Source organism: Brassica napus, chromosome A9 (assembly GCF_020379485.1).
Source record: "Brassica napus cultivar Da-Ae chromosome A9, Da-Ae, whole genome shotgun sequence".
Lineage (NCBI taxonomy): Eukaryota > Viridiplantae > Streptophyta > Magnoliopsida > Brassicales > Brassicaceae > Brassica > Brassica napus.
Window position 1 is genome coordinate 12,307,528 of NC_063442.1, and position 14,720 is coordinate 12,322,247.

General features: G+C 34.4%; 4 protein-coding genes across 4 annotated transcripts; 1 reads left to right on the forward strand and 3 right to left on the reverse strand.

The window, feature by feature from the left end:
• The first annotated feature begins 5 nt into the window (after positions 1-5).
• On the forward strand, positions 6-1,244 carry LOC111205040 (NDR1/HIN1-like protein 6). Its single transcript, XM_048739952.1, has one exon. It carries the CDS (start codon positions 371-373, stop codon positions 1,178-1,180), a length of 810 nt encoding a protein of 269 aa, XP_048595909.1. The 5' UTR covers positions 6-370; the 3' UTR covers positions 1,181-1,244.
• A 1,297-nt stretch (positions 1,245-2,541) lies between these two features.
• On the reverse strand, positions 2,542-3,402 carry LOC111216094. Its single transcript, XM_022720397.2, has one exon. It carries the CDS (start codon positions 3,260-3,262, stop codon positions 2,759-2,761), a length of 504 nt encoding a protein of 167 aa, XP_022576118.2. The 5' UTR covers positions 3,263-3,402; the 3' UTR covers positions 2,542-2,758.
• Positions 3,403-3,555: 153 nt separating this feature from the next.
• On the reverse strand, positions 3,556-4,547 carry LOC111215949 (receptor-like kinase TMK2). The gene is made up of 2 exons (XM_022720208.1): positions 3,917-4,547; positions 3,556-3,827 (listed from the first exon to the last, which is right to left on the reverse strand). Exons 1-2 carry the CDS (start codon positions 4,545-4,547, stop codon positions 3,556-3,558), a joined length of 903 nt encoding a protein of 300 aa, XP_022575929.1.
• Positions 4,548-7,783: 3,236 nt separating this feature from the next.
• LOC106452657 (5'-3' exoribonuclease 4) lies at positions 7,784-14,115 on the reverse strand. Its single transcript, XM_013894819.3, has 22 exons — positions 13,769-14,115; positions 13,462-13,564; positions 13,306-13,382; positions 13,031-13,222; positions 12,820-12,939; positions 12,648-12,710; positions 12,432-12,566; positions 12,156-12,320; positions 11,889-11,966; positions 11,578-11,664; positions 11,060-11,140; positions 10,844-10,939; positions 10,485-10,555; positions 10,172-10,300; positions 10,014-10,090; positions 9,880-9,920; positions 9,700-9,774; positions 9,309-9,460; positions 9,128-9,232; positions 8,971-9,046; positions 8,685-8,767; positions 7,784-8,594 (listed from the first exon to the last, which is right to left on the reverse strand). Exons 1-22 carry the CDS (start codon positions 13,955-13,957, stop codon positions 7,985-7,987), a joined length of 2,805 nt encoding a protein of 934 aa, XP_013750273.2. The 5' UTR covers positions 13,958-14,115; the 3' UTR covers positions 7,784-7,984.
• Positions 14,116-14,720: the final 605 nt, after the last annotated feature.

Sequence of the window (14,720 nt, forward strand, 5' to 3'; positions counted from 1 at the left end):
GTGAAAATCACGTAATATCAAAAAAATACGGATATTTTTGTGGAGAAAAAGAAAAGAAAAGAAAAGGGACTGGCTTTCTTTTGGGCAATAGAAAAGGGACTGGTTAACTAAACCAATATAGGCGCACACGAAATTCTTTGTTGCTTTGTTTTTATAGAATTAAATATCCGGAGGTTACCTTAACTGTTGAACAACCTCTAGTCCGCCTAATTAAGTCAACGTTGTATAGGTGAGGAAGGTAAGATGTTGGTAAAATCATGCACGAAAACAAACTTCACACACAACACACAACGAAACTGAATATAAAATAGAGAATATACATACTGTTGGTGCATTAGTAATATTACTAAATAAACCAAGTAGTAGAGCAATGGGAGATCTTCAACAGAGAGTTCATCCGGTTCTTCAAATGGAAGCCAACAACAAGAAAATATCACCAGCTGGGGGAAAGACGGAACATCTTCCGACACAACGGCCATTTCCACCTCCTGCTACGGTCGAAAACAAGAAAGCATCACCAGCTCGCGAAAAGACACAACAGCTGCTTCCAGTACAACGACCACTTCCACCTCCTCCTTTGATGGTGCGTAATAAGAAGCGAAATCTTTGCTGCAGAATCTTCTGTTGGGGTTTAAGCCTTCTAATCATTGCCTTAATCGCATTAGCGGTTGCGATTACGGTTATATATTTTGTTTTCCATCCTAAAATCCCACAATACGAGGTCAACAGTTTACGAGTTAGCAACCTTGGGATCAACCTAGACCTCTCTCTTTCCGCCTTGTTCAAAGTCGAGATCACAGCTCGTAATCCCAACGAAAAAATTGGGATTTATTACGAGAAAGGAGGCCGTCTCCAAGTGTGGTATACCAAGACAAAGCTCTGTGAAGGTCCTATACCCAAGTTTTACCAAGGACATAGAAATGTAACTAGACTGAATGTGGATCTAGCGGGAAGAGCACAGTTCGGGAACACTGTTCTGTCGGCATTGCAGCAGCAGCAACAGACAGGACGTGTCCCGTTAGATCTCAAAGTGGATGCACCTGTTTCCGTCAAACTGGGGAAATTGAAGCTGCGGAAGGTTCGGATATTGGGGAACTGCAAGCTTGTTGTTGATAGTTTATCAACAAACAATAGAATTAATATCAAAGCCAGTGATTGCAAGTTTAGGCTTAAACTTTAAGATGTTCCTTTCTTGGGTGTATGTTTATCCATCTTTTTCTAATGCATTGATTAAGTTTTCTGAATTTCTTGTTTTAAGACTATGAAAACATCTCCATCTGTGGAAACTTTCTCAAACAAAATAATGATATTTATAATTAGAATATATGACCGAAAAATAAATAGTCACGCAACAGTGATATTTGGGTGACAACAGATAGAAAAAGACAAATTTATATCTTTTTTTGTAAGAATAGTTACCTTTACAATTATGTTACAAAAAAAAAAAAAAAAAAAAAAAGTTACCTTTACAATTCCTTGTAAAGTGTTATATTTGTTCGAGTTTTTATATACATAAACCTATAAAAAAATCTATACTATTAAAAGGGAAACATTCTTAAAAAATCTACTTATGCAAGGTTGTTTGGACCTATTAGTTAGGCTAACACCATATAATTCAGCCTATTTTTAAGCTAAAGTAATATTCCATACATCAACTCATAATTTTCTTAATGTATAAAAAGAAGTATTGTAACTAACAACGATATTTTACCTAAAGATTTTATTATTATTTTCTTAATACAGAAAATAACTTAAGGAAATAGTCATAACAAACAGATTAATATTAATGTACATATTTTTAAATATTAATGTCCCATTTTAAAACTAATTTATTTATATATATAGTAGAAAAAAATATTAAATTTTGATGAAATCTTATTAAAATTTGCAATTTTTTTTTTAACTTGAATTTGCGAAAACTGGGTTTTAATATTGAACTAAATCTGATTTAACTCAAATTCAGTTTTTAGCACAACTCATAACCAGTTAGAAGAGCGAGCCAGGATCCGACTGGTTGGATCGTAAGGTCCGATCAGATTTTCAAAACATTGGTTAATACAGTTCAATAATTAAAATATATATTTTTAATAATGAATATCTTTACTACTAAAAACATACATATCATCTTTAAATCTATTTCAAACAAATCTCACACTATAAAAAATAATGGATAATAAAAACATTAAAACTCAATAGTTATAATGTGAAACAAAAAAAATTATACTAGATTTAAAATTTATTAAAGATTAAAAACCTCAAACCCGGGCTTCTTAAGCGCGGGTCAAAATCTAGTATTTTTTAAAACTTATAAAATATTAAAGATGTGATGCAACAAGAAAAAATTGGATAATTTTGAATAGTTTAACTATATTTTGGAGAATTTAGACATATTTTAAGAAGTTCTAAAATATTTTACATAAATGTCTTTTAAGTTTTAATCACAGAAACGGATCATTTGGATATTTGGTTAATCACCCACCACACGGTTAATATTACTAGTTACCTCTTAACTAAGAAAATAATATGTTAAGTTACAAAAACTAAGAAAATAATGTTTCATTTTTGAGATGGATCCAATAACATGGGATACAACATAAAACAAAAAGATTGAGACAGAGATACCATGATTGTTTTGATTAGATACAAAGAACATTAACATCGAATTCAAATTATAAAACAACTGAACAGAAATTCAAATTATAAGCAAATTCAAGAATCCATCAGAAATGCAGAATTATTATTAGTAAAATCAAAACCCTCACATGGCTTTTTCCGATTCATGACGAACAGCTTTCATAATCAACCCATCGTTATGCACCACCATTATCACCGGCGTGTTTCCGAACGCCCTCGCCATCGCCGTCAGTATCTCAGAAATCAAATCCTTGAATTTTCCCGGAGCCAGATTCTCGCCGAACCTCTCGACAATCGCCTCGTAAACGCTATCGGTCTCTTCTCCCGACGCCACTTCCGATTCCACCGCCACCACGCGGTTTAGACCTTTCCGGAGCTCCGACGGCGATAACGTTCCGTCTCCGTCTAGATCTAGGATCTTGAAATAGTCGTCGGTGATGGATTCGAAGGCTTTTGTGTCGGAGATTAGTCCCATGATAGTCTGGCTCGTGAAAACCGTTTCGATCATGATCCGAATCTGGAAACTTTCCCTTGTTTGCAAGTTTCCTTTTCTTTTTTTTTTCTCTTCCTTTTCTTTATCGTTCGCACACATACATGGGAACTCAATAGCGTTATAAATTGCTTGCATGTTTTCTCTTGCTTCAGGAGAATATTAAAAGGCATCTCATTTGATACATTTTTGGATTTTTTTTTCTTTTCCTTTTTGTGTCCAAATTATTTATGAGAAATTGTATTATTATGCAACATTTTTTTTATAATTATCTCATCTGGTACAATTTTTTATTTTTTTTTATCTTTACCTATTATTTTGTCCCTATAATGTTTTTTATTTCAGGTAAATAAAAGGTTTGAATTAGCTCCACGAGGATGATTCTGAAACTGTAAACATTGATGTAAATAAAAGGTTTGCAACTGAGCTTTTTATGGTCTCTGCTCAGGTGTCCTCGTGCAGTATTGTCTTGCTAGTTTTGCAACTTCGTATATGGTCCGTTGAGTCTCTTGGTTGGCAATAATGTTTCCGTCAATAGCTTCCAAGAAAATGTCGTCTTCACGAAGCATCTTCATGAACCATGTTGTGATGTGGATATCGTCTTCAGCTCGGCTATGGTATGTACCTTTCATGCCGGTTATGAGCTCACTGAGGATGACTCCGAAGCTGTAAACATCGATCTTTCTCGTAACCCTTCCATCCACTGCAGTTATAGATATTTTAGTTGTTAGTTTCCAAAATCAATTACACAATCAAATATAGATAACTGACAGAGGAATAAGATAACTATACAATATTCGGGTGCCATGTAACCGGGTGTCCCACGACACTTGGTCTTGACTGATTCCCTGTCTTCTTCTGTAGCAGTCACTAATCCAAAGTCAAATGCTTTGGCTCGTAAATCATCCCCGAGAAGAATGTTTGGCGGTTTCAAGTCCCTGTGGATGTAGCTTTGGCTCTGAAGAGCCAGCATATGGAGATACTCTACTGCTCGAGCAACATCCAACGCAATACTAAGGTGTGTAGTCCAGTCTAGTGGTCTCAAACTGTGGTCACTCCAGTGAAAAAGATGTTTGCTCAATGTACCTTGGGGAATGTAGTGATAGACTAATAGCCTCTCATTTCCTTCAATAGAATACCCATAAAGACACACTAAGTTGCGGTGATGAACCCTGGTTAGAACAGTGACCTCGGATTTGAATTCTTTGAGGCATTTACCAGCAATAGTCGATTGGTTTATCTTCTTGACAGCAATCTCCCTTCCATCTTGACGTGTGCCTCTATATACAGATCCAAACCCACCTTCTCCGAGTAAATTCTCAACTTCAAAGTTGTTTGTTGCAGCTCTAAGAATCTGCATTGGGATCGCTTTGTTCTCGATGATCTTACTGTGATCAACCATCTCGATGTGGTGCTCAGCCATCTCGATCTCGTTGTGCTCAACCATACCAAATAAAAAATTTAGATTTCAATCATCTCCCTTCACAAAATGTATAATATATGTTTATCTAAAAGTCTAAAATTGAAATCTAAAATTTTTATTTACATAATTTTTGAAAAATATTGCTTATATTTTCCTTATGTTTTACTTTTATTTTTTTTTGTCATTGCTTATGTTTTACTATGTATTGTTTATTTAATTATTTCATGTTTTAATGTACATATCTATACTATTAAAGCAGAATCTTTACTAGGATTCTGTCCTTAGTTTCTCAACTTATTTACATGGCTATGCCATTGTCATCTATATATTATTAAAAGAGAAGTACCCATTAAAAAATACCCCTAAGTTTTCTAACTTATTTACACTTCTATGCCACTGAGAATTAAATTAAACTACATATTTTAATGTTTGTCTTTTCTAGTTAAATTAATGAATTTTCCTTAATCAAATTTAAACTTAATGTCATTAAATGAACCTACATATTTTAATGTTTATCTTTTTCAGTTAAATTAATGAGTTTTCCTTAATCAAATTTAAACTTAATGTCATTAAATGAACCTAAAAATACATCATATTTAACGTAGCTTATTACGGACGAGTACTGCCCAATAATGAACTTAAATTTTATTTTACGAAAACGTGAATCACTTAACGTATGTAATATTTAAAATATATCAACTACAATATAACAAATGCATATAACTTTCATATACTTTAGTTTGAAATGATCATGCTCAAGTTTTATATAGTCAACTTACATCATGCATCGATCGATGTACAATATTCAAACCACTTATATTTTTCGTTTTCCTTATAGGATGTATCAACCAACCAATCATCTATTGATTTTCTAAGCTTTATCAAAAAAACAAATCATTAAATACAAACTCAAAATCCAATATCTTCTATTAATCAAAATAAAATATCTTCAATGTCGTATCTTTAATGTACGTATTAAATATAGAAATTGTAACCATAGTTACACTAATTATAAGAATAGATTTTATTACAACCAATTGATCTATTACTTCGGTAATTGATTTGCTTGCAGAAGAGTAAACAATAAATTTAAAATTTGTAAGAATATAAAGATATAGAGATTCCAACCAATTGCCTATATTTGCGTATGATTTTCGAATAATAAGCTACAAATTGAACATTAAAAAATATAGGAAGATTTTTTTAATCTTTTACCGACACAAAACTTAAACAAAATGAAGGGTTAAATGTAATTTCTTTTTACACTTCCCCTTCCCGGAAAAAAACGGTTACAACATTGGCTTTCATAATATAGCCTTTTAACATATTAATGTTATGGACATTTAATAATTATCTTGACGAAAAGTAGAGACTATAAATAATTTATTATTAATAAAATTATGAAATTATTTACAATTTGATGACTAATACATCGCCCTTTTTTATATGTTAAATTTTTCATAGAAGTTTAAAAATCATTGTATTTTCTTTAAACATGTATAACTAATTTTTAATCTTTTATGCCATACTAAGTCATAATGTAATATTTCTTCATATTTTACATTAATAACCATTGTTTTTATATATCGTCTACAATTTTCTAATTACGTCTGTTTGTTCTATTTTTTATATGATATCGAATATTCGTCATAAATAGATGGTTTAAGATGCCAAAAAATTATTTACGTGGTGAATATAATACATCAAATATTAAAAATACATCATTTAGTTAAATAAATAGCCAAAAACCAAAAATTCATACCCGCGTTGGCGCGGATCAGGGTCTAGTTTTTATTATTTTAAATAAGTTCGGCCAGAATATATATCCAATCATAAACAATCAAATTGCATTACCTTAAAACCAAGTTGCCAACAATCCAAATCTTTTACGTTTTGAAAAAAATAAGATATCAAAATATTCCCTCCCTTTTTGTAGGAAATGAGTATGTCATCAATTAATATTACCCGAAGATATGGAAAGCTATAATAAAATAGGGCTTAAACATGATATACATTGTTCCCAATATATCTACCCGAGTAGTATTTGATGCAAAATAGAAAAATATTCCTAAAGAATATCTAACCTAAACTACTGACTTGCATCTTTTTTCTTTTGGGTCAAAATATTAGGTAGGTTTTTTGTTTAAGACTTAAAAAAAAAAAATTTAAAGAGAAAAAATATTTTGGTTTTCATTTAAATATAAATAAAAATATAAAAAAACGAAGAGGAGAACTATATGAATATTTTCTCAGAAAATAATAGTTAGTTCAATTTATCATTTAATTTTTTCTTAAGCATTATGAAAAAAAATTAATTAAAAAAAAAAAAAAATATATATATATATGAGGATAAATTTGTAACATTTTTAACATCTACAAAATATTTTAAAAACCTAAACAATCAACACAACTATAATTACACTATTAGATAGGTTAGATATAAAAAAGCTTAATCTTATAATTAATAAATATTTGTTATTTTAAAATAAGATTTAAGAAGAAATAAATCTCACGCTTTGAAAACGCGGATCAAAATCTAGTAACCTCTTAAGGATAGATTTTACCTTTTAGTAATGTAAAAACTAAATGAATTATATCTAACTAGTGGTTAATCAGTGCTTCTCATGGAATTTTGTCTCTTAGTGTAATTTAAAATAATTGTTTGTAAGTTTTTATTACAGTGTATTTTTGTGTATGATATAAGTTATTGGGTAGTTTTGTTATATAATGTTATATTATGGATGTGTTGAGTTCCTTTTTAACCAACTCAAGATAATGACTGAATATTCAAATGTTGGTTATAGTATGTATCATGAGATTACTCCTATGTTTTTATATAATATTTGACGCCATCCTTTAATCCATGTGAGTTGAAGAACGAATAGAAAACCTGCTTCTGGTTGAAAAGCACTGTGTATATTGGCCACTATGGCTGCACCTGATTCAATATGGTTTCCGTAATTCTCTGAGAATCCATCCAATCAAAGGTATGGGGAGAGAGTACATGTCAAAGATTTTTGAATCAAGAGACAGAGACATAACGCCTTTCCATCAAAATATAAAAGCCATAAAACAATTGATTTCATGTTGTGAAGAATGATCAGAGTGAGCACACTTTCAATTCGCCATCCAACAATAAGCTAAGCCTAAGATTGTGTACCATCAATCTAAATTCTAGCTAATTGACTTTTTGAGCACAAATAATCAACATTTTTTCTTGTAATTTGGGTGAGAAGTGTCAAAATTACACTTAAATTAAAAAAGGTGTAAGAAAACTCTGTCAAAACGTACATTATACATTTGCCTTCAGCAAGAAATTTTAGAGAATGAATGACAATTGCAAACAGGGGAGAAGATGCAACCTCTAACAAGACTAGAAAACAGCAGTACAGCAAGTGAAAAAAACTCGGTTATCCACAGACAGAAGAAATCTAATCTCATTCATTAAAGCCTGGCCGACTTTGCTGTGCCTTAGGCTGATAAATCACTTTCTTTCCATTCATCTCACCATACCCAACTCCTCCTTCCCTATAGTATCCACCACTGAAATTCCCACCTTGTGGTGCACCAATCCATTGTGTTGGCGGTGATGGCAATGGGTTGTTGATATTTGCATTAGCAGCTTCTGTATAGCTTGAATACAATTGTTTGCTTCTGCTGTTATCTTCTACCGATGAACCAGTTCTGATTCCACCATGGTTCGGTTGTTTTACTACCATCTTGGAGTTGTTGTTGTAGTTCCGGTTATAGTCTGGTGATGGACCAGGATATCTTGGACCGTTACTGTACATTCCTTGAGAGCTATTGTTATACTTTCCGTAATTGTAGTAGCTCGAGTCATCGCCATATGATTTCCTGTAAGAAGAGGAACCCGCTGCTCTTGGTCCACCGTAATGATAATTACCCGGTATATTTCGGTTGTATGAGTTTGGGTCAATTAATCCTGAAGCCGAACCAGCGGAAGATTTCATATTAAGGGTGTTTTTGATCAGACGATGTGCTGCTTCTCCCAGTGAATGTCCGGCTATAGCACCAGCCACTTGTGGTCTGCACCATAGATATTATTAATGGTTTTGTTCTCTTAAAAAGAGAAAATAATAGCTCACACTATGATGTTCAAGATATCAGTCAGTATACCTATCTCGGGATTGTCGGCGTCGGTTGCTATTGTCTTCGTGCCATAAAACAGGAAATGGCTTTATATCTGCCGGCGTCAAGATCTGCAAAATTTAAACTTTCACAATGAATATCTCTATCCACTTATTTTTGCAATATGGATAGATAAATAGATTAGTGAGTGCGAAGAAAAAAAAGGACTGTTAAGATAACATTGACATTCGAGATAAAGCGTCTAATAAATTCTTCAAAACACTGAATCAAATCATAGTTTCTCAATTTTTTTAAATGCAGTGGTGCAACATACCTTGTCCGGAATGATAGCTCCTCTTGGTGGTTCTGGGATATGAGAGTGTTTGGCAGGATTCAAGTACGTAACATTTCTGAAAATTTTATAAGGAAAAGAAAACTGAGTAAATCATAATTGTACTTAACAATAACTTGCCAAGTACAAGAAAACGTACAAGGCTCGGTTCTGCTCAATGCATGGGAAGCCATTGACAGGGGAGACGACTCTAGTTTGGAAACCGTTCCTTTCACTAAACCACAGAAAACCGTTCATCCCTTGGCTGCAATAAACAAAAAGACAATCGAGGATAAGAACATATAGCTTCTCGATAATTAAATTAGCCAATCAAAGCTAACCTAGTATTCGGGTCAATCATCCATGGAAGACATTCATTTGGTGGCAACTGGTGGTAAAAGTGGTAGTACTGCATAACCCGCTGGCCCAGTGGATGAGTGGGGTGTACATATAACAAATCAAGCATCACGCTGTTGCGTTGCCGTTCTTCCACCTACGAGATTGATTCCCATATTGAATACTTAAATATAAGTAATCATTTTCAATTCTAGTTACCAAAAGACACTGACATTAAAACTGATGGCTAGAGCAATCTAATCTGTAAAGCTACTTTAATAGCTAACAAAAAAATCATCCTGGAAGTCCAAGAATTTATCTTTCATAAAAAATATAGTTTCACTGGAGAGAATGTAGAATAAGCATATGTATTTCGAGCGAAGAATCAGTTCAAACCGTTAGCGTTTCTTCAAGCTTCCTTGTAGATGCTAACAATAACTTCTCCTCAATGAAAGGAAGTTTCGCAATACCCTGGATCACAGCAAGTGCGAAACACACAACATCAAAATCTAAGAACACAATAAATAGTCTCATCATGATAACATATCACTGTATCCAAAGCATAGAGACAACAACCTGCCAAGAGAAGCGCTTTCCATTCATGTCAATCTCAAAATCTGTTAAATAAAATGATCGCTAATGAGTATCCACTATTGAGCAAAAATATATTGCACAACAACCATGTAAATAGATTCAGTATGAACAATTACCAGAAGGGTAAAATTTCAGGATCGGAGATGAGGGATCAGTCATCAATTTCCGGTATTCTCCAGGCAGAGCGTTTGAGCTGCATAAACAAAGAAACACAATTTACATCATTGCTGGCGCTGAAAATAATAACAATAAAGGTTCCACAAAAAAAAAGAACCTTGCAGCCGGCAGGGTTCCCATTAACTGATCAAAAGGTTTAAAGGGCTCTCCAATGAAAAATGTGATTTCCAAATCAGATAGATTCTTAAGATCTGAAGCAAATGGGGCATAATGGTATGGGTAAAACCTGAAACAATTAGAAGAAAGGGTCAGACTTGCATTGAAATTTGCAACTTAGTATTAACATCAAGGTCTTTCTCGAGAAGAGACCATCAGTCTACTATAAATAAATATTGCAGCATTTGAATGTATGGCTCTCATGGGAATAACATGGTATTCTCAATGTATACTTATTGAAAAATTAGACTGACCATTGCCAAGAGCATACACCTTGGTAGTAGTACCGGCAAACCCAGCACAAACCTTCAACATATTTTAGTACCTACAAGGGAAAAGTAGGTCAGTAGACTTGCTGACAGTCTCATGTCCTCTAAAACTGTCACAGGAGTCATTTCAAGAAAGTAGTTCAAATCTCGCTATAAACCTCCTTAAAAGATCAAAGAGCTGTGTAGTGCTAAATTTGAGTGTCAAAAATCGTCAGGATGAAAGACTTAATGGGATGTCAAGAGTTCAAAATGGGCACCAAAACACATTTAGCACATGACTGACGAAACCTTTATTCCATTTTAGACGTATAATAACAAATCATCGGAAGGGTGACAAAGCTTACCATGTCTTGTTTGATTTGCTCAATTTCCTCTGGATTGGTCGTACTAAATTTCTCAGCATAATACCTCTCCTTGTAGCCGGGCTCTCCCAGCTTAATCTACACAAAAGAAAGAGCAGTTTGAGGTGTACCTCCTAAATTATTCCCCCAGTAAATAAAGAGAAAAAAAATCTCTCCAGCTCACAGGCTCATACCGACAGAACGTTGCAACAATCTTACCTTATCCTCTACCGGTTCAGGTGGTATTTCAGATGGGTCTCTTCTTGATCTTTGTTTCATTTCTTCATTGTTTTCCATTGACTGATACCAACATTAGCACACCGTTAGCCACAACTTGTGCAGTTTGAACATAAAGGAAGAACACAATACAAACCCATTGATTAGAAATGGAGCTAGTTATTGCCTAATAAAGAGAACCATCCGCTCAAAAGCTAGCTTATAGGGGTGAATTCTATCCACTACCGGTACGAGGATTGGACTAACGCTATTATAGAGACCCTATCAAACCGCATCAGAGGCTACCATACAGAAACAGCGCAAGTGTAGAATGTTGAAACTAGAAAGGGATACCCAATAGGGTAGAGAGGCCCAACGTGGCGGCCAGTGCCAAACGCATGTTGGTTCCAACATTGATTAGGCATGTGGCCAGTTATTAGGGCCTTCTAAGGGTATGAGCACCCTACTTTTCTAAACCTTTCAACGGGTTGCATAAGAGGAAATATGGAATTGGTTAATACCTGTTTTATCCGCGTCCTTTTCTGAAATATTTTATCTTCATTTGCCGCGACAGCTTGAATGAAATGCTCTACCCTATCTAGTAAAACCTATAAAAGAGAATATCGTCAATAATGGATTATAAAAAAGACACACAGTTCATAGAAATAATGCAGTTCGGGTTTTCATTAGTAATCATCTAGGCAGACAAAGCAATTCAAAATAGTTACACAAAGATAACTGACCATTCTCTACAGCTCATACAAAATAGGGCATTGAAGAACGAAAAGCGAGATTGATGTGTGGGGGAAGGTAAAGAAACCCAGTAGCGTACCTCACCAGAATCAGTTAGATACCCTCCCATAGCTGTAAATTCCTTTCTGTAAACATGCATCAGCAAGTTTATAGCCCCCTGAAGTCGCAAAGAAACATAAATACCAAAAAAATAAGCTAAAGACTCTGTAAAATGCCTTGACGGCATTTAAGTTCATGAAACATGATACTGATTATCCGTTCGGTTAATATCACAATCAGCAGAACAATCATGTGATGTATAACAGCCAATGTATCAAGGAATGAAAAGATTCCATAACATGCATACCTCTCGAATTTCTAAAGTAGGCATATGAGGCAGGAAATCATTGCCAACAAAGAAGCAAAGGAATACAAAGTCATCTATAATTCTCTCGAAGTTGATGGTGAAAGGAGGATCTGGGATGGCCAATTCATATTGCAGATATTCTCGCAGCACCCAGATGTTCAGGAACTATAAACACATTACACCAGACGGATATGAGGAAGCTCCAAAAGTTAAAAAAATGGCATGATGTTAAGTGCAGTAAGATATTTTGAGCATAAGAAAGCAAACTACTTAAACCTGATATTTTTTCTTGTGGATTGGAATATCAGATGCTGCATCTGGGCTACCTGATTTTCCAGGGCAATCTGCAGCAAAATGACCAGTTTGTCCACACACAAAACATTTCTCTTGTTGGCCAGGGTAAGTGATAACCTGGAGTGAAAAAGACGAGCCGTCATTTGACTGACAGAGTATTAAAAAAAATACAGAGCATTAGGGGTGGAGAACAGCTACCTCTCTTAAGATTGAAAAGTGAACTTCATGTGTAGCTAGAGAGAGCATTATCAAATCTGCATCCTGCACAATAACATAGAGCTCTTGGCAATAAGTAGTTTGTTGGAAGAAGCACCAATCTCTTACCAAGCAAAATGGAAACAAAACAACTACGCAGTGGGTTGATACTAACCAGACCGTATAGACAATGCCGCGTATTTGGATCGAAACCAGGAAGACCACGTTGTAGACGAATGTATGACATTATCTTGTGTTCTCCTTCCCCCGGAACATTTGAATCAGAGAGAATCACCTACAGATAATAATCCATGAAAACTTAGGGAGAAAAATTAACTTGAAAACCATCCATAAGTAAAGGCTAAGTTAGAAGAAGGGTATCAGACCTTAACAAATCTCCAACCAGGGTTACGATTTAACCTAGATTGTATGTAATACTGCAGAGCTACTGAGAGTACAGCCATAAACGGAGTCCCAGGAGTAATGACATTTGAATCAGAGGTTTCTGCCTTCTCTTTAGCAGACAAGATTTGCCCTCCAGCCTCAAAATCTTGTCTCAACATCTCTTCCTCAGCTTCCTATTCAACACCAGATAATAGCATCAACAACGATGACCCACGCAAAGCCAGGAGTAAATGTATAAAAGAGAAAGAGACTATACAGCCTCTGCAGCGTCCTTTGCAGCTCTGAATCGCCGAGAACGCTGCTGATTCATCTTTGCTCTTGGTGCAACTCCATCTGCAACAACACCATACTTAAAATCAGGACAAAGTGAAAGAGAGAAAGAGGAGAAGAAGGAAGCAAAGATCATCATCACCTATAGCCAAATAAAGAAGCTTCCTGGGACGCACTAAAGTAAATAGATGGTCAATGTACTCGAACATTGATTTGAATACATCATCGTATGTGGCGGGTGCAGGCTGCAATTAGTTACAAAAATGTGAAAAAATAGTCATGGAAATAAAATAACAGCATAAATCATATTGCTACACAAACTCACTCCCATCCATAATATCTAATCCAATTCAATTTTAAAGAAAACAACAGTCTCTGTGATTTCATTTCTCATACAAGATAAGCTGAAAACCCTAACCAAGTAAGAGAAGACTTTTTTTTTTTTTTACCTTTCCTTCAGGATGGAAACAGGGATGGATGATACCGTTCATGTCGAGGTACAAATTATCAAATTCGAATCCGTTAGGGTTAGGTCTGGTGATATCTAGGGCACCAAGACCCGATTCTTCCTCAACGACGTCGCTAATTGACTTGGGGTATCGGTCGGCGAGCCATCTGTAGAACGCTGGAACTCCCATGGCGATGAGATTTTGAGAGAGATCTGATCCGAGTGATGCTTGCTCCCGATCAGTTTATTGATGGATATACTTAACTATGATTTCATTCTACAGAAGAACTTTTTTTTTTTTTTTTTTATACTTTTAGCGAGCTTCAGCTTCAGCGCTTTGGGCTTGGTGGTTGCGGCTAGGGCTAATATTTAATTTTGCTCGAGCCTTTAATGTTTACTGAAGCAAGTGGCGAGACTTCCGGCTTTTATTTTTTTACCCACGGGTTTAACTCTGTAACTTCTTTTTCTTCTTGTTCACTGTCTCAAAGATCTATTTATTTTAGATTTTATCAATTTGTACAGAGTTTTATAGATTTTGGATTTTTAATAACTCTAGTGTTATTCTATTAAGTCTTCTCAAAAATATCTTAAAGTCTGATGGCTGCTATCTTATTATAAAGTTATAATAGGTAGTTAGAAGTTTACAAAATTTAGTTCTTGGATTCATTATTTTAGAATGTCAATAAAAGTTTTGTGTTATTCAAAATTTAGAAGTTTACAAATCTGTTGTCAATTGGATTATTGATTTTTGAAAACTTTCTTCATAAAATATGTTTATCAGAGTATTACTTCGATCCAAAAAAAAAGTATTACAAATAGACCAAATACACACAAATCTGTAACTATAATATTATCCTCACCATTCAGTTGCCGTCGTCTAAATTGTAACGCGTTACTTCTTCTTTCTCTCCCTGTATCACTCATTTCCATTGTAAACATAAAAAAGTTAAAAG

Bases quoted from the DNA above. Each gene is read 5' to 3' on its own strand.
- LOC111215949 (XM_022720208.1), bottom strand. From the start codon at position 4,547: ATGGCTGAGCACCACATCGAGATGGTTGATCACAGTAAGATCATCGAG. The intron at 3,828-3,916 runs GTATAGTTATCT...CTATAACTGCAG, and splicing joins TTACATGGCACCCGAATATT to TGGATGGAAGGGTTACGAGA.
- LOC111216094 (XM_022720397.2), bottom strand. From the start codon at position 3,262: ATGCAAGCAATTTATAACGCTATTGAGTTCCCATGTATGTGTGCGAAC.
- LOC111205040 (XM_048739952.1), top strand. From the start codon at position 371: ATGGGAGATCTTCAACAGAGAGTTCATCCGGTTCTTCAAATGGAAGCC.
- LOC106452657 (XM_013894819.3), bottom strand. From the start codon at position 13,957: ATGGGAGTTCCAGCGTTCTACAGATGGCTCGCCGACCGATACCCCAAG. The intron at 10,091-10,171 runs GTTCTTTTTTTT...TTGTTTATGCAG, and splicing joins GGAACCCTGCCGGCTGCAAG to CTCAAACGCTCTGCCTGGAG. The intron at 8,768-8,970 runs GTATGTTGCACC...TAAATTTTGCAG, and splicing joins GAGCTATCATTCCGGACAAG to ATCTTGACGCCGGCAGATAT.